This window comes from Hyperolius riggenbachi, chromosome 4 (genome assembly GCF_040937935.1).
Source record: "Hyperolius riggenbachi isolate aHypRig1 chromosome 4, aHypRig1.pri, whole genome shotgun sequence".
NCBI lineage: Eukaryota > Metazoa > Chordata > Amphibia > Anura > Hyperoliidae > Hyperolius > Hyperolius riggenbachi.
Window position 1 is genome coordinate 117,006,158 of NC_090649.1, and position 19,453 is coordinate 117,025,610.

Here is a 19,453-nt window from a genome sequence, read left to right on the forward strand (position 1 = left end):
GTTTACTGGGCCCCAGATTCACTCGGGCCCCATACAGTAGTCCCCCCTGTGATGGCCTGAAGGCGGCCCTGGCCCAAGGCCCAGACCTTTGTGGTCTTCCCAAAAATCCGGCCCTGAGTATCACATGATAGATCAAATGGAGGGGTATGCAGCTGTGCTTGGCATATGGATAGGTTCACAGTGGACATAAGAATTAGTCATTTTGCACATGTTGATGAATTCTACGTTATCTACCGACTCTTTTCAGACATCTCGGGTTTTCAACAAATCCGCAGTCTCCATTGCGGTAGCAGAATATCCCCTCTTCCTCAGTCCCGTCTTCCTCAGTGTTTCCAGACACTGTGCACACTATGCTGACGGACACAATCAGGGCAGTTTCTAGGCTAAATTGCACCCAGGGCGAGGGTGTAAAAATTGCAACACCTTTCCCCGCCACCCTCGTGGACTCGCAAACTCTTTCTCTTTAGGGACAGTCACACAGCCACAGATAACAATTAGATCTGCCTACTTACTAATGACCAGCCGCTCATCCAGGAGGAAGCAGGGACCAGGAGAAAACACAGACGAATAAAGCCCTGAAAGCCAACTCCTCCATGGGGGCTATGCACTGACAGCCTGCAGTACCGCTACAGGACATCAGGTGTCATCACGCGGTGGTGACGCGATGATGACTTGACGTCTGACGCAGGCAGCCCAGAAGGAGTCAAGGAAGGGGGTTGCGCTGATAATCTTCTTTTTCCATTTGGCTGCACCGTCTGTCACCATCTCCCTATCGGGTATGTCTTTCTGCCTATGCCCCCCCCTCTTCTACTTGCCGGTCTGCGCCCAGTGCGGTCGTTTTGCCCGCACTGCCCAAGAAACAGCGCTGGACACAATTAAAGTCTATAGACACAGACTACTTTCATTCTCACTAAAGGCTGATGGGTGGAGGTATCCAAAATAATAAAATGCTTAAAACAATTTAAAGTGAACCTTAAGTGAAAATAAACCGATGAGAAGAACAATTGTCTATCTATCCAAAAACGAAGCGTATTAATAGTATATTAATAGCATACATACAGTAGAGTCTCTGTTCTCTGGCACTGAAGTGTGCTTTCCGGTTGCTTGAGAATCAATGTTAAAAATAGGCCTAGCTAACACAGTACTTTACCAAGCTCTACAAACATTACATTGAACTCTTAAATGTTAAAATACAGTCATTGAGAATATATTAACCTAGATGGAGCTGTAGAATCCAGTCTTTAAAGAGAAACTCCAACCAAGAATTGAACTTTATCCCAATCAGTAGCTGATACTCCCTTTTACATGAGAAATCTATTCCTTTTCACAAACAGACCATCAGGGGGCGCTGTATGACTGATATTGTGGTGAAACCTCTCCCACATGAAACTCTTGAGCACGTACTGCTGGCAGTTTCCTGTCTGGGAACCTTGCTGCATTGTGGGAAATAGCTGTTTACAGCTGTTTCCAACTGCCAAAAAAAACACCATGCAGCAGCTACATCACCTGCCAACAGTAAAAATGTCACCATGTAATAAATGTCAGAATGTAAATTAGGCATTTAAAAGATTTTACAATATGCACACACAATGACTAAATCATTTATACATAATTATTGTAAAAATTACGCACTTTTGTTCATTACGTTATTTTCACTGGAGTTCCTCTTTAAGCACAGCAGAGCCCTCAAACAGCCTAAGAAGCTGACGTTCACCACTGTGAGTACTGCCAGCTATTTGTCCTGGTTGGTTGAGACTGCTGGTTAGTTGAGTTCTGGAGAACCGGGACTCTACTGCAATTCTATGCAGGTACCAGTACTGGTTAAATGGAACTAAAAACACACCAAACAACCTCCAGTATTTGTTGCTTCAACTGCAAAGTATATTTATTAGCATAACAACATTAGTGAAATGCATGTAAATCACTAGAAACTGGCTGACATAAATATGACATTACACCACCTTGACAATGCATAATTCTGAAAGCTAACTGTCTGCAACATAGTTACACTGCATAAATGCACTCCTATAATTGTGTCTTGTTAGAAACAGTCCATAACAACATCATATGCCATAAAGGGATGGTTTATCTCATAAAGATTACTACTTAGATCACATTGGTTGTGAATGCAATTAATCAGTTGCCAAAAGAAACGCCCACTGCAGTGAGGCCAGATATCCCAATCTTTTGCAATTCAGTAGTTCAGATCAGGGATGCTCGGATATCACGTTTTAAAATCCGAATTAATCCGGATCCAGATATCCAGATATCCGGATCCGGTTCGGATTTCCGAATCTGACCTTTTCGATATCCGCATGAACGTGGATATCAAAACGCATTATCCGCGGATATCTGACCTATTCGGATATCCAGATAGACAAACCGGAAGTGCCTTTTAAAATGCTTTAAAAACGTTTTTAACCTTTAACAAGGCCCTCCACCCAATGAAATCATGCCTAGCAGAGGATGGTTTCAATCCATCAACCTCTGGGTTATGGACCCAGCACACTTCCACTGCACCACTCTGCAGTCTGCTTACATTTGTATACAATCTTCAAGTTTAAGAAGGGTACATTAGTTCCCTTCACAAAACACAAAAGGCAAGGCCGTCCCTGGGTGGGCTTGAACCACCAACCTTTCGGTTAACAGCCAAAATGCGCTAACCAATTGTGCCACAGAGCCTGTGTATGTAGTTTCTGCTTAACCTCCTTGCCGGTCTAAAAAATCCGGCAAGGAGGCAGCGCCGCACTTTTTTAAAATTTTTATTTTTTTTTAAATCATGTAGCGAGCCCAGGGCTCGCTACATGATAGCCGCTGAGCGGCGGCATCCCCCCACCCACTCCGATCGCCTTCGGCGATCAGAGTATGCAGGAAATCCCGTTGAGAACAGGATTTCCTGCAGGGCTTCCCCGGTCGCCATGGCGACGGGGCGGGATGACGTGGGACGTCACAGGGAATCCCGAACCGCCCCTCAGCGCTGCCTGGCACTGATAGGCCAGGCTGCGCAGGGGTCTGGGGCGGGGGGGGCGGCTCGGCGCGTTGGGTAGCGGCGAACGGCAGCGATCGCGTACTACACGCAGCTAGCAAAGTGCTAGATGCGTGTAGGAAAAAAAAATTATGCAATTCGGCCAAGCGGGGCCTGAGAAATCCTCCTGCGCAGGTTACCCCGAGCTGAGCTTGGGATAACCGGCAAGGAGGTTAATGGCTATCTGGGGTTCTCTTCGGACAATTGTTGAACACAAAAGGCAAGGCCGTCCCTGGGTGGGCTTGAACCACCAACCTTTCAGTTAACAGCCAAATGTGCCAACTGATTGCGCCACAGAGACTGTATATGCAGCTGCTGCTAAATGATTTTATCAGAATCAGAATCAGATTTATTTCGCCAAGTGCGGCGGAAGCCACACTCAGAATTATTTGTGGTACACACAGGCGTAGGGCTTAGTGCAAAAAAATTACAGGTTTACAACAGTGAACGTAACTGACATTGTGCAAAAGGTGCATAAAAACACAGACAGAATAAAAACAGAACATAACATGCATATATAAGGGCCTAAAAGTGGCAGTTCTGCAGGATGACCGGGGGGCCATGCTGGGTGGATATGCAGCGTAGGGGGCTCTAGTTTAGAAGGTGTACCGCTTGAGGGAAAAAAGAGTTGCTGTGCCTGGAGGTTTTGGTGGGAATAGTTCAGTAGCGGCGGCCTGAGCACATGCGGATGAAGAAGCGACTACCGGGGTGGAGGGGATCTTGTGCAATCCTGTTTGCCCTAGATCGTAGCCTGGATGCGTGGAGGAGGTCCAGGGGTGGCAGGGGTGTCCCAATGATTGTAAAAACAGTAAACACCCCGATACTGCGCTCATATAAGGGTAAAAAGTCCAAGTTAGCAAGCAAAAGCACCACTAATCAGTCTATTGTGGACAAGATTATGACAGTGGTAGCGCTCTTCCCAGATGCGTGTACCATCAATCAAAGTCTTTAGTGTGTATGGATAAGCGCTCAAAGACTTGCTTGCACATCAGTGATAGGTGAAATTGCAGAAAAGATAGACCCCCCTTCGGGGAAAGACTCACCAGATGTTGCGGCCTACAGGGCCCGTGTTCACTTCCGGGGTATTGGCCACCCCGCAGCCTCACTGGCAATCCACCAACCGCTGTTCCAGATCTGTTTGGGCAGATAAGGTGCTCCACATAGCGTAAAAGTGTAAAAAATGTATTCAGATAGCTAAAAGCTCTGCCAGCATAGGCAGGCAAGTCCAAAAGTAAAGGTGCATTCAGCAGCCAGTCCCCTTACATATAAAAACCGCCACTCGAGCGGGTCAGGGGGTGCAGGGGTCACACTATGCTCAGTTGGCGGCAAGGCGTACACCTCTGCCACGTCGCTCACCCTCAGTTTCTGATGGGGGATCCCCGCTGGCTAATGCTGGTAAAAAAGCTCCTCGCACATACAAAAACAAAAACAAAAAGAAACAATACCCCGGAAGTGAACACGGGCCCTGTAGGCCGCAACATCTGGTGAGTCTTTCCCCGAAGGGAGGGCTATCTTTTCTGCAATTTCACCTATCACTGATGTGCAAGCAAGTCTTTGAGCGCTTATCCATACACACTAAAGACTTTGATTGATGGTGTCCCAATGATTCTCTCCGCAGCCTTGATCACCCTTTGCAGTTTGTACTTGTCGCTTGCGGTAGCGCCTGCATACCATACGATGATAGAGGAGCAGAGGATAGACTCGACTGTGGCCGTGTAGAAGCTCGTCATCAGCTCCTGGGGCATGCCGAACTTCTTCAGTTGCCTCCGAAAGAACAGCCTTTGCTGTGCTTTCTTTTGGCATTTGGTGATGTTTTTTCCCCATCTCAAGTCTTTGGTGATAGTTGTACTCAAGAACCGAACGCTAGATACCTTGGCTACTTCAGAGCCTTCGATGAGGACAGGATTGAGAGGTGGAGGGCACTTCCTAAAGTCTACAATCATCTCAACGGTCTTTGCAGCCTTTAGGACAAGCTTGTTGCTCTTGCACCAGTTGCAGATACGCTCAATCTCGCTCCGGTAGGCGTGTTCGTCCCCACCGTTGATGAGGCCAAGGATAGTGGTGTCGTCCGCAAATTTAATAACCTTGACGCAGTCTGTGGTTGAGATGCAGCTGTTTGTGTACAGTGAGAACAGAATCGGGGACAGAACACATCCTTGGGGAGTGCCCGTGTTTGTGGTTCTCTCCCGGGAGGAGCAGCTGCCGAGCCTTACTAGTTGCTTCCTGTTGGTGAAGAAGTCCTTGATCCACGCGCAGAGAGTGTGGTCAACTCCAAGTTGCACTAGGTTGTCATACAGGATGCTTGGACAGATAGTGTTGAAAGCAGAGCTGAAGTCTAGGAAGAGGATTCTGGCATAGATGTCCGGCCTGTCTAGATGTTCCATGATGGAGGCCAGGCTAATGTTGATGGCATCCTCTGTAGATCTGTTGGCTCTGTATGCAAATTGGAGTGGGTCTAGGAGAGCGTCCGTGGCACCTTTCAGGTGGGTGAGGACCAGTTTTTCAAAGATCTTCATGACAGTTGAAGTTAGAGCAACAGGTCTGTAGTTGTTGAGGTATGTGATGCCCGTTTTTTGGGGTATTGGTATGATGGTAGACCTCTTGAGGCAGGAGAGAACTTTGCCCTCCGTCAGGGATTTATGAAATATGGAGGTGAGGACAGGAGCCAGCTGACTGGCACAGGTTCTCAAGCAGGTAGAAGACACTCCGTCCGGGCCAGGGGCCTTCCTGGGGTTCAGCTTTTGGAGCTGCCTAAGTACATCCGCCTCTTGGGCTGCCACTGGCACTGAGAATCCCTGGACCACTTTAGAGGAGGTGGTTGTGGGAGGCGGGCTAGGAGTGGTCGCCTGTATCTTAGGATGGTTGGGTTTGCGTTCAAACCTGCAGTAAAACTCGTTGAGTTTTTCAGCTAGTTCAAGGCTTGGGGTCGCGTGTTAGGGAGGCGGTTTGAGATTTGTGACAGCCCTGAGACCATTCCAGACTTCTCGTGAGTTGTTGGACCTGAGACTGAGAAGCAGCTTGTTGGAGTAGTCCCTTTTAGCGGCGCTAAGCGCCCGTTTAAGGGTGTATCTGGCGGTCTTGTATTCTTCTGGTGTGCCGGACTTGTGTGCTGCTTCCTTGGCTTTGCGGAGTCGGCGTAGCTTGCCGTTGAACCAGGGCTTGTTGTTAGGGTAGACCTTGAAAGTATTTTTGGGGATACACAGCTCCTCACGGAAGCCTATATAGGAGGTGACATTCTCAGTCCATTCCTCAAGGCAGGGTGTCTCCAGGGCCGCCCATTCGGTGCACTCAAAGCAGGTCTGTAGCCTCAGCTTGGCTTCGTCAGTCCATTTTCTCACAGTCTTGATAGCCAGTTTGGAGGTCTCAAGGAGTCTTCTGTAGGATGGTATTAGGTGGTTAAGCAGTGTTCAGAGTTGCCTAGAGCAGCCAATCTTGTGGGTTTGTAAGCATCCTTGAGAACTGTGTAACAGTGGTCCAGGGTGTTTTGGTTCCTGGTGGGGCACGTAATATGCTGCTTGTAGCGAGGCACCTCTTGGTGGAGGTTCGCACTGTTGAAGTCGCCGCAGATGATGAAGAGGGAATCCGGCAGAGACATCTCCCAGGCTGAGATGGAGTCGCTGAGAGTTCGCAAGGCGTGTGGGGACTACTCCTGGGCCTTTCTTGGTTAGCGCATTTGGCTGTTAACCAAAAGGTTGGTGGTTCAAGCCCACCCAGGGACGGCCTTGCCTTTTGTGTTCAACAGTTGTCCGAAGAGAACCCCAGATAGCCATTAAGCAGAAACTACATACACAGTCTTTGTGGCACAATTGGTTAGCGCATTTGGCTGTTAACCAAAAGGTTGGTGGTTCAAGCCCACCCAGGGACGGCCTTGCCTTTTGTGTTTTGTGAACTAATGTACCCTTCTTAAACTTGAAGATTGTATACAAATGTAAGCAGACTGCAGCGTAGTGCAGTGGAAATGTGCTGGGCCCATAACCCAGAGGTTGATGGATTGAAACCATCCTCTGCAAGGGCATGATTTCATTTTTGCACCTCGCTTTATCGCATGGGCAAACGGTTTCCATAGCCCTGTAAGAGAAAGTGTAATAAGGGCCCTGCCGTAACATAGATATTACGGTAGCTAAGACTACTCCTGGGCCATTCTTGTAGTTGAAGAGATGAGTGAAATGGCTGGCTTCAGCCTGGAATGTTAGTTGACCTGGGTTTCAATCCCAGCCAATGGTGGTATAGTGGTGAGCATAGCTGCCTTCCAAGCAGTTGACCTGGGTTCAATTCCTGGCCAATGTATGTGAGCTTGCTTTTGACAGCCTACAAATCCCTGGAAGACAAAATCAGAGAGAGAGAGAGAGAGAGTGGTGGTGGTGGTCGTGGTCCTTTTTGCCCCTGAACTAGTAATCTACTCGGATTCGAAAATATCTGGTAGAAATCCGCGGATATCCGGGTCATGGGTGAAACGATCCTCAGATACTGTAGCTATCCGGATTTTAAAAAAAATACGGAATCCGAATCGGATAGCTGAAAAAAGTTTGGAGATCCGGGTTACCGGATGTCCAGAATCTAGATGAGCATCCCTGGTTCAGATAGTTCCATATATGGCAGATATTGCAAACTGTATGCATTCAGTCCAGTTAAACAATAGCTCCTTATGTAAAGCTGCACCAGTACACCTTTGCATCATCAACCAGTAATACTGATAACTTGCCATCAGGATAAAGCACCATCTGTAGGAGCTTCCATCTTGATTAAGATATTAGTGACATCTGACACTGAAAGGTTATCTCTGCATTTGAGCTACCCTGAAAGCATTTTTGTTTACATTAAAGAGTCAAATGAAAGCCAAACCTTTATACAAGCAAGTGAAATTCTCATCTTATTACAGGAAAACTCTGAAAATGTAAATCACCTCAAAATGACTGTTGATCTGCAACAGAAACTATGAGGTAAATTCACTCACAATGAACATTCAGTTTTGTGGTGCTAATTGTAGTGAAAATAATGTAATAAATACAATTGCTTTTTTTTTTTTTGCAACATTAATTTAGACAAGACAAATAACATTTATATTGCGCTTTTCTCCTGGCGGACTCAAAGCGCCAGAGCTGCAGCCACTAGGGTGAGCTCTTTAGGCAGTAGCAGTGTTAGGGAGACTTGCCTAAGGTCTCCTACTGAATAGGTGCTGGCTTACTGAGCAGACATTCGAACCCTGGTCTCCTGTGTCAGAGGCAGAGCCCTTCACCATTACTCCATCCAGCCACTAATTTATAAATTATTTAGTCAGTGTTTGCCCATTGTAACATTTTCTCACCCTGATTTTAATTCTAAAGTTTATCGCAGGTGGTGACATATTTACTGCTGGCAAGATGCATCACTGAGGAATGGTTGGGTGTTGTGTGTAGCACAGAACAAAAAATACTCAATTTATATAGGAATAGAGATTGTGCTACAGAACAAAAATATTCAATTTATATAGGAATAGAGATTGTGCTACAGAACAAAAATACTCAATTTATAGAAGAATAGAGATTGTGCTACAGAACAAAAATACTCAATTTATAGAAGAATAGAGATTGTGCTACAGAACAAAAATACTCAATTTATAGAGGAATAGAGATTGTGTTACAGAACAAAAATATTCAATTTATAGAGGAATAGAGATTGTGCCACAGAACAAAAATACTCAATTTATATAGGAATAGAGATTGTGCTACAGAACAAAAATACTCAATTTATATAAGAATAGAGATTTTGCTACAGAACAAACATACTCAATTTATATAAGAATAGAGATTGTGTTACAGAACAAAAATATTCAATTTATAGAAGAATAGAGATTGTGCTACAGAACAAAAATACTCAATTTATATAAGAATAGAGATTGTGTTACAGAACAAAAATATTCAATTTATAGAAGGCGCTGGAATCACCCAACCTAGATGAGTGGGCTGATGCGGTCTCATCCTACATCAGCTTCTGTGAGGAATCCTGTGTACCCACCAAGTCCTTTAAGATTTACACCAACGACAAACCGAGGTTCTCGAGCAAGCTGCGCCAACTGCGGAAGCGCAAGGAAGTCGCCCACAAGTCTGGCTCCCTGGAGGACTTCAGAGCGGCAAGGAACTCCCTCAACAAGGAACTGCGCATCACAAAACGGTCGTATGCCGAAAGGATTCAGAGCAATCTCCGCTCAAACGAACCTCGGGCTGTCTGGAAGGGCCTGAAGGCTGCCACCGGCTACAAGCCCCCACCCCAACAGGCCACTCCCTGCCCCAAGCTAGCCGAGGATCTCAGTAACTTTTATTGCAGGTTTGAGGTTCCGGGTGCCTCTGGGGAGCTGCCAACTCCTTCTGCCCGCCCCTCTTCCTCTGAGAGCTTTGAACCCAGCTGGAGCACAGGCCCGTCCCCGGCAGTATCCGAGGCCGATGTCCTGCACCTGCTGTCTTCCGTGAACGCCAGGAAAGCATCTGGCCCTGATGGTGTGTCACCTGCATGTCTGAAGTCCTGCTCACGTCAGCTGGCCCCCGTCCTGACCTCTATCTTTGCCAGGTCCCTCACCGAAGGGAAAGTCCCTACTTGCTTCAAGGACTCCATCATCATTCCCGTCCCGAAAAAGCTTGGGGCTTCTGACCTAAACAATTTCAGGCCCGTGGCCCTAACATCAGTGGTCATGAAGACCTTTGAAAGAGCGGTCCTGCCGCTGCTCAAGTACGCTACCCTGGACCGACTGGACCCTCTCCAGTTCGCATACAGGGCAAACAGGTCCACTGACGATGCTATTAACATCGGCCTGGAGTTTATCACCGACCACCTCGACAGGCCGAACTCATACGCTAGAATTCTTCTCCTGGACTTCAGCTCAGCCTTTAATACTATCTGTCCCCGGATTCTGCATGACAATCTCACAGAGCTAAATGTCCACCCAACCCTTGGCCTCTGGATCATAGACTTCCTCTCGAACAGGTCCCAGGTTGTTAAGCTGGGTGACATATCCTCCAGACCCAGAGTGACCAACATTGGAGCCCCCCAAGGCTGTGTCTTGTCACCATTTCTGTTCTCTTTATACACGAATAACTGCATATCCACAGAGGACTCTGTCAAAATCATCAAATTTGCGGACGACACCACAATTATTGGCCTTGTTAGTGAGAACGATGAACAGGCTTACCGCAAGGAGGTGGACAGAATCTGCAATTGGTGTAGTGAGAATGGGCTGGTTCTTAACACTGCCAAAACAGTGGAGATGGTCATTGACTTCAGGAAGCATGCCAGTATTCCTCCCCCGTTATATATTGAGGGTACCGAGGTCGCTAGGGTTCCCAGCGTCCGCCTCCTGGGTACAACCATCTCTGATGACCTGACCTGGAGGGCAAACACTACCGCAACCCAGAGGAAGGCGCAACAAAGACTCTTCTTCCTTCGCCAACTAAAGAAGTTCGGTATGGACCATGAACTTCTGAGGTCCTTCTACTCTGCTACAATCGAGTCAGTCCTCTGCTCTTCCATCCTGGTCTGGTTCGCTAGCTGCACCGCCAGCGACAGATATAAACTCCAGAGGGTCATCAGCTCAGCGGAGAGGATTATTGGAAAACCCCTCCCCCCTCTAGATCTCATCTACAACACCAGACTGCGTAACAGAGCATTGAAAATTGTGGGCGACCCCTCTCACCCTGGTCACAGTTCCTTCAGACGACTCAAACTGGGCCGGAGGTTCCGGTCCATCCCTGCCAAGACTAACAGGCGCATGAACACTTTTTTTCCCACAGCCGTTAGACTCTTGAACTTTTCCCATTCCTTTGACCCCACTCTCTGCTGCCACCTACAGACTAATACCTGACTTCGGCTACGGCCGCTCTTGCTTACCTGCTTACTGCTTTACCTGGTTGTACCAGAATCACTATCCTCCGCTACACTCTGTTATTCCTGATAGACCCGCAATTGCGCTACTGCAAATGTTGTATTACTCCTGTTCTGTTGCATTGCTCGTGTTGTATTACTCCTGTTCTGTTGCATTGCTCGTGTTCTGTTGTATTACTCTGTATCATCTTGTCTGTTGTATTATTACTATCTCTATGCCAATCAATGTGCCAAATCCAATTCCGGGCACGGTCCAACCGTGCTTGGCGAAATAAATTCTGATTCTGATTCTGATTCTGAAGAATAGAGATTGTGCTACAGAACAAAAATACTCAATTTATAGAGGAATAGAGATTGTGTTACAGAACAAAAATATTCAATTTATAGAAGAATAGAGATTGTGCTACAGAACAAAAATACTCAATTTATATAGGAATAGAGATTGTGCTACAGAACAAAAATACTCAATTTATATAAGAATAGAGATTTTGCTACAGAACAAAAATACTCAATTTATATAAGAATAGAGATTTTGCTACAGGACAAAAATACTCAATTTATATAAGAATAGAGATTGTGTTACAGAACAAAAATATTCAATTTATAGAAGAATAGAGATTGTGCTACAGAACAAAAATACTCAATTTATAGAGGAATAGAGATTGTGCTACAGAACAAAAATACTCCATTTATAGAAGAATAGAGATTGTGCCACAAAACAAAAAAATGTTCAATCTCCATTTTCCTGCAGCAAACATACACACATACACATCTGCATGCTGCAGTTTTGGTTCATCTTTGCAGAGTGGGAAGGAAAAAGTAGGAAAACTGCAAGTACATTACAGCAGAAATTGAGAAACAATCTCCTGCAGGTTTTTTTTCCCTATGTAGACAGAAGTTCATACACTGCCCCAGCGCTATAAGAAGCAGGAACTTAGTTTAGATCTGCAATCAGGTTTAAACTTGGCAACGTTCCTAAGGCTTTTCTTCAACAAGCTCTCATTGAGCCAGAGCAGGCTGGCACATAATGCAGAACAGGTGTGCAAACTGCTGCTAAACCATGTCCTGGGGAAAACGAGAGGAAACCCCATCCGCAGGGGGTCTCAGTTATCAGAGTAACTCAGTACAGAGTCCTCAGGGTCCCCTTTCTCCAGGGTGCTAATGGAAAGCTGGACAGTGCAGCCAGAATTTGTTAGCAGTGTCTGCACAGGGAGGGGGGTAGGAGAGGGGATTGGAAAGTAAAAGCTGGAGTTTGTTGCTAGTTGTCCTGCACAGAGATAGCAGCACACTGTAGCAGCTCATCTGACGGTACAGTATCTGCTGTCAGCTATGGAGATAAGGCAGGACTGTAACTCATTACGCATAGACCTTATGCTGACTGTTCAGTCACAGGGCAAGCAGGCAGCAGAGGACAAGGGGAAGACCGTCACTCGTCCAACAGCAGGTAGTGTGTCTGTATATAAGTATGTATGTATGTGTGTGTCTGACCTTTACTTACCACTTAACCTTTGTGCCGGTTGTGAAACAAACTAATGCAATAATAAACTCTGAAAATACTATTCATTGCCTATCTGTTCGAACAGCAGGTTTTCTTAGGCATGCATTGGTTCCAGTCATAACTTGTGCTTAGTTTTGTATACACACGCCAATCAGATTGTATATAAAAAAAAATGTGCATGCAGAAAAAAACAACAGGCATAATTTCTAAATTTCACCAATATTATTTTGTTTTTAATATTTCCTGCAAAATGTACTATTTGGCTAAGTAAACTGTAGAACTGACGCTTCCCCTGTGTTGGAAAGTAGAAATTCCATTGGTTATTTTAGCTTGTGAGCAAAACTATTTACTTGGAGTTTGTTGTTAAATAAAGACTGTCATGGATCACTTAAACACAACAGCTGTGAGGTAACAACTGCTCCAAGGCTACAGACTCTACAGAAGCCATCTTTAGTCAGGGCGCACGTGAATCGTGAGACTCATAACAAAAAAAAATCAGAATAACTGAACTTTATTACTCAGATGCGATTGACATTAACAGGCCAAACTATCAAGAAGGAATAATGACTTAATATAACATTCGTTAATAGATACTCACAAGTCAGGGTCACCAGCAGGCAACCACTGTAAAGGCAGGTGGGGAGATTATCCTGACCCCACTCAGGATTAAGAAGTCGCTCTCTGTAGACAGGAAAAAAAGGGTAGCAACCCTCCACCAAGGGTGGACTCGAAATTGTATACAATGAACAGAGGCGCCAAAAGTATAAAATTAGATTCAATGAGCTTAAAAACCACCTCAAATGGCAAAAATGAAGGAGGAAGTGGTGGTCTTACCTCCCTCAAGCAGACACGACAACGACTGCGATTCAGACAGTCAAACACATTTATTAGAAACTCCCCCAAAAAATTTTGCAACGCGTTTCGCAGGCTCAATCTCGCTTCATCATGCAATACAGGGAGGAGTATCAAGCGATCTGCGCGAAGATTCAAGTTAAGCACCTCTGTCAGCACTTTAGCATCTCCTGTTCAAATTGTACAAATTACTGTAACAAATAAAGTTGCAAAAAACAACATAAACAAGGTGGTTCAGATAATATATACAACACAGCAATGTTATTCAGTATTATATACAGTATGTATAAAAGCCTGAAGCGGCAGTTTGTTATAGTGCCATCATCTCCCGCACAGGACGAGGTAATCACAAAGCTTTTAACCACTGATGTTATGAAATAGATATCTGTTGTGTCTTTACCACCAGAAATATCTCCCGGTCGTCATTATCACTCTTCCCTGGGATAAAAAAAAACTTATTTTCGGTAGTAACAGAATTTATTTTTATCACCAGGCAGAAACAGGTGTCAATTGCATCTTCAGCGTAGGAATATATAGAATTTGCTGAATGAGATTTTGTGATGTGTGCCGGCCAAACAAATCTTCAGCATAATATACTTCATAAAAGTAACTTCTAATTGTGTTTGATCACAGGTTAATGTAACATAACATAAAATAAACTCATAAGATATATTATTTTGTAATAAATCATTACAGTTTATAAATGTAATCTTGCCTTCTTAGAACACAATGGGGTTGATTCACTATAATAAATAGCATGCCTTACCAGAGTTATTGTGCCTTATCAGAGTTAAAGTGCCTTATCAGAGTAGTATAACGAGCACTACGAACTTATGCCTGCTAATTGGCAATGACGATAGCTCCACTCGTCCTACCCTGAGCCTCTCCAATCACTTTAAAGGACATTATCCCCACACTTTGATTGGCCCAATACGCTGCCTGTCACTTGACAGGAAACTTGACAGGCAGCCTATTTGGCCAATCAAAGTGCGGTGATAATGTCCTTTAAAGTGATTGGACCCGCAGGGGGTTAAGGCAGGACGAGTGGAGCTCTCCTCATTGCCAATTAGCAGGCATAAATTCGTACCGCTCGATATGCTACTTTGATAAGGCACGTTGACTCTGATAAGACACGTTAACTCTGATAAGACACGTTAACTCTGATAAGGCACGTTGACTCTGATAAGAAACGTTGACTCTGATAAGACACGTTAACTCTGATAAGACACGTTAACTCTGATAAGGCACACTATTTGTTATAGTGAATCAACCCCAAGGTATTTGCGATAATTCAGATATAGGCCCTTTTTGCACTTGCAGGTAATTCTTGCGTTGCATTACCCTATTTTACCAAAAGGAGCCGCAAAGGCAATGAAAGTCTATGGAGACCTTCACACTTATTTCTATCCATTGCAGTGCGCCAGAAGAATTTGAGTCGGCACAAGGGCAACAGCACGTTACCGCAAGGACCACAATTAACACACAGTGCTTGGGGTAACGGAAGTCTATGGGAAATGCAGAAAGTGTAAATCCAGAGTGTTGTGAATTGTGGCGTGCATTCACGGACCAACAGGAATTCCAGTGACATACTCTGAGCAGCGGGGAGTACGTCAATGAATGCTTATGACCCTATTGGCGCACTCTACCGCAGTCATATGATTGTCCTTTTTGCGTTGCTTTGGGATGCGGCAGGTATGCACTGCAGCGCAAAAAAAATGCAAAACTGGCCTCAAATGAGCAACTGTGGTTTCCAGTTATGCTTTCCTCCTGATGATGATTTGCATCATGGGAAACCACAGTTGTTCACTTTAATTTGAATTATAGCAAATGCCTTCTAAGAAAGCAAAATGACATTTAGCATTGCTTTTTAATAGAGGGCTTTTTGGTCCCTTTTAGCCCTTTAGGTCGCAATCACAGTGCCACGTTGTGGAGCTGCGTTATAAAGTCTTATAACACAGCTTACCGCACTGCAATGCTAATCCTATGGGTCATTCACAGTGTGACGTTAAAGTTGCATTGAAAAAAGGTTGTGTTGTGGTAACTCAGACGTTACCTCTCAATGCAGACACGTTGTGACTTTAACATCGCATTAAAACGCAACGTCCCACTGTGAATGTGACCTTATATACTTTCCTAGTGGTTCTGGGTCAACATAAGCTGCTTAGGTATTCATTTTATAAAATAACAGAAATGTAAGCCTTTTCGTTTCCTCCGTATTGTTAAAGAGGAGCTGTTAGGTATAAGGTCTCAGAGAAAATAAACACATATATCAGTAGCTAAAGATTGGCTGTACTTACATTACATATGCATTTCACTGTCCACGTTTGGATTTCACAGAATTTGTATATAGTATATGCAGAGATAGATGCTCCTGACAGCTCATGGCAGGCTCCATGTTTTTCTGTCAAATGTGTCGTCATGTCCTGCCTGCTTCCTGATCACAGATAAGCTCGTACTTGAATAACACAGTGTGCAGTGAATATTAATGAGCCATGTGGCTAGGAACAATAGCTGACTCCTGCAGTGTACTCTGCCCGGAGATTTATCAGTGCTACGCGCTGGACTGATTACAAGCTGCTGTAACGTCTCATTAGCAGCCGAGGGGAGGGCCCCAGAATGCTTTGCAGTTTAGTATGCAGCTTGCGTCCTTATGGGTCTATAACAGCCTTACTGATAAGCACACATCAAAGGTAACTGAGATTTTTATCTTCACTAATGGCTTTTGGGCTTCCTTCTAAACTGTTTAACACAGGAGAATAGAGGTTTAAATTAGCTTCTGCAGCCTGACAGTTACTCTTTAACAGTGCAATGTCACTTTTTTTTTTTTTTTTTTGACTGAATGAAACTGAACTGAAATTCACTGAAATTGAGTAAAACTCACAAACGACTTTTGAAAACTCAATAAAAAGGTACGAGACAACAAAATCGTTCATAAGATGCTGAACAGCAACAGGAAGATGACGTTACAAAAAAATTAACTTTTGATAAAAATGTATGTCAGGGCCTGTCTGTGCATTTTCTGCACAAGAAAAATGAGAACTAATGTTAATCAATACGCTAGTTCACACTTGAATGCATTTTTCACAGGCAAAAACACAATTGACAGCAGTGCAGCATGGTCAGACAACTCATGCAGGAAAAATACTAATAGACAAGTGTGAATCCAGTTTAACATAACAGGCCTGATTTACAAGCTGAAGGATTGTAAATGGTGATTCTTCAGTCCACTACAGAGGTAATCGCTAGGCGGAATAGTATCTCATGAAGACCAAGTAACAGTGTGGTAATGAATGAAGTGCAGATAACTGCAGATTCCTGCATCTCTCTGCACATCAAAAGCCTTGACTGGCTCCCTTGAAGTAAATAGGGCAACATGCATGCATGTACATGTCTCCCTATTCATCACCAGGCAATAGTCTGCTTCAGTTTTAGGCAACCCTTCTCATTTATCAAAATAATGACATCCATAGCCATGCCCAACAAACACTTTTTTAAACACTATGCATGCGCTTATGTGAAAAGTTTTACAAAAATGTAAACTAAGGCCCGGTTCACATTAGCGTTTTTTTCCTGAACGTAACCGGAACGTATGCTGTACAAACGGAACAGATGTGAATGGATCCAATGTTAACCTATGGATCCATTCACATGTGTCCGTTGGTACAGATACGTTCCGTACGTTCCGGCCCCCGGATCCAAAAAATGCTGCAGGCCCGTATTTTCCGGACCGTTCTTCCTAGCGGCAGCATTGGGGGACAATGGGAAACGGAACGTTTCTACACACTAGTGAAGAAACTGACCGATCCACGGGGAATGGGGGCATGGGCCGACGCAAATCTAGAGACGGAAGGGTATAGGAAGGTGCAGCAGCCGGGAGGGTGGGCGAGGGAGGGTTTATACATACCTAATCTTCTGTAGCAGTCGGCGGTAGAGGCTTCCGTCTTCTTCCGTGTCATGTGACTACATGACGCGTCATGTGGCTAGTGTACTTCACCCACTACTGCAGCCAAAGAGATCAGCAAGACTGCCAAGCAACTGGTATTGTTTAAAAGGAAACTTCCTTCAGTTAAGGTTCCCTTTACGGAGGCTTCAGACTCTCTTTAACACTGGTAAAAACTTGCAAAGGGATGGAAAATTTTTTCCTCCTCTTGCAAAGCCTCCCAGTCTACTTTTTTCTTCCTGACCCATTAACCATTTACTAAAAAGGGTTAACTGTAAAAAAAACAAAAACAAAAAAAACAGTTTGAACACTTAAGTTTTAAAAATCTTTATTGAAGACCAAAAGAGTAAAAGGTGTCTATTTTCCAATTCCAATACTCTATCTTCCATTCATAATCTGTGTTTTTCTTTTTTTTTTTTTTTGTTCTTCTAGCTTGCTTGAAGAATGCTACCTGTAGTGATGGCAATCCCTGCCCCAACTGGACAAGGTGCCGGTCACCAGGATATCTGAATTTCCTGCTGAGGCCAGTCTGGCCATCTGGACCAACGGGAATAGTTGGTAGCAAATTCAAATAAGCCAAAACAGGAAATTCAAATAACTTTGCTAAGGCTTTTTACTTGTTTGAATTCAACCAAAACATTTTTATACATTTTCATAAGTAATTTTTCACACGTGGGCATGCATAGAGGTTAAGATAAAAACCCTGTTTCATGGCCATTTGTGTTAAATATTACGGGGGGTCAGAAAGAAAACTACTTCCTAGTTTTGTAATGGGCAGTGACTATTTGGTTCCACCCTTATCATGCAGTGACCAGATAGGAACATCAAGCCTTGACTGTAATCTGGGACTAGAATTACCTTTGTAAATCTGACCTTCAGTAAAACCATTTCATAAGTTTATATTATTAAAATTACTTATTATTAAGACAGTTTCCAGCAATGATTTCCAGTCATGGCATATCAGTCAAAATATGTTTCCAGCCATGACAGCAATATGGAGCAAAACATAGTGGAACACCGCTGCACTGCACAGGATGATAAAGTGCTGGATCTCAGGTTGCCAGACCAACAAAACCATATGAAAGCCACAAAATCCGCACTTATATCTCCACAAATAGCGTTTATTCAGGACATGTCCCAGCACAGTAAAAAAGCATCCGCTGACATGTTTTGGACTCACAGGTCCTTAATCATAGCACGTTTTACAGCTTTCTGCATGGAGTTTAAAAAGGAGCGTGTCTATTGGGGGAGGGTTTAACCACCCCACTCATAGGAGGAGGAAATCAGACGGTGACACCCATACCCAATCGACTCCTCCTGCACATGAGAAAATACAAATGTGATTAAAAAAAACATACAACAATTAAAACAAAAAAATGTAGCGAATATATTGTCATGGCTTTAAAGAGAACCTGAACTAAAAATAAAAAGTCAAAATAAACATACACAGGTCATACTTACCGCTCGTGTAGTCTACTTCTCAATCTCTTTCTCCTCTCCTGCATCCCATTTGTCCACTGTGATCGATGGAATTCTCCGTCCTCCATTTTAAAAATGGCGATTAACCCCATAACAGCTTCCTGGTCAGCACACTGTTCAACTGTAATATCGCCCACTTGAGCCATAGGGAAACATGGATATTACCTTGCACATTCAGTTGTAACTGACAGGTGCTGATATATAACTGACAGCAACTGGTATATTTCAGTTCTGACAAAATATTGCCAGAACTGGAAGAGATCACTGTAAGGAGAAAATAGTGAGCTTCTGAGAGGAACTGACGATGAGGTTAGTATGTAATATTCATTTGCAGCTACGTCATGTGCTTATTTTAAATAATTTTACTCGCTTTAGGTTCCCTTTAAGTGTTTAGTTAACCATCACTGTACTTCGATTCAACCTACTGTAAAAATATAGATTATTATATACTGAAATACTTTGACATTAAAAATAATAAATAGCAATATAATTCCAATGAAGACACTTTATACATTCTAAATAATAATAATAATAATAATAAAAAAAAAAGTTATTGCAGCTATTAGAATGCAAAATATATAAGGAAAACAAATCTATAAATATTGTGAGAAAAAGAAATGAGTTTGTACATTCAAAAATATTTAGCGGTCACTCATACTAGTCAATTAAAAGACCGATATCACACAAAAAAATGTAAAATGTATAATACGTACCATACATAAAAATTGTACATTTCTCCCAGAGTAGAATGTACTATAGCTACTTTTCTCTAATGTTGCTATCACTTACAGTAGGTCGTTAAAAGCTG

The 19,453-nt window shown here is 43.8% G+C and overlaps 1 protein-coding gene across 2 annotated transcripts in view; it reads left to right on the plus strand.

The window, feature by feature from the left end:
• Positions 1 to 12,070: 12,070 nt before the first annotated feature.
• LOC137571395 (uncharacterized) overlaps positions 12,071 to 19,453 on the plus strand; it is a 68,623-nt gene continuing 61,240 nt past the window's right edge. For both annotated transcript variants that reach the window (XM_068280416.1, XM_068280417.1), the window contains exon 1: positions 12,071 to 12,320. In XM_068280416.1, coding sequence (XP_068136517.1) covers positions 12,206 to 12,320 — 115 coding nt within the window. In that variant the 5' untranslated portion in view covers positions 12,071 to 12,205. The remainder of the gene's footprint in view (positions 12,321 to 19,453) is intronic.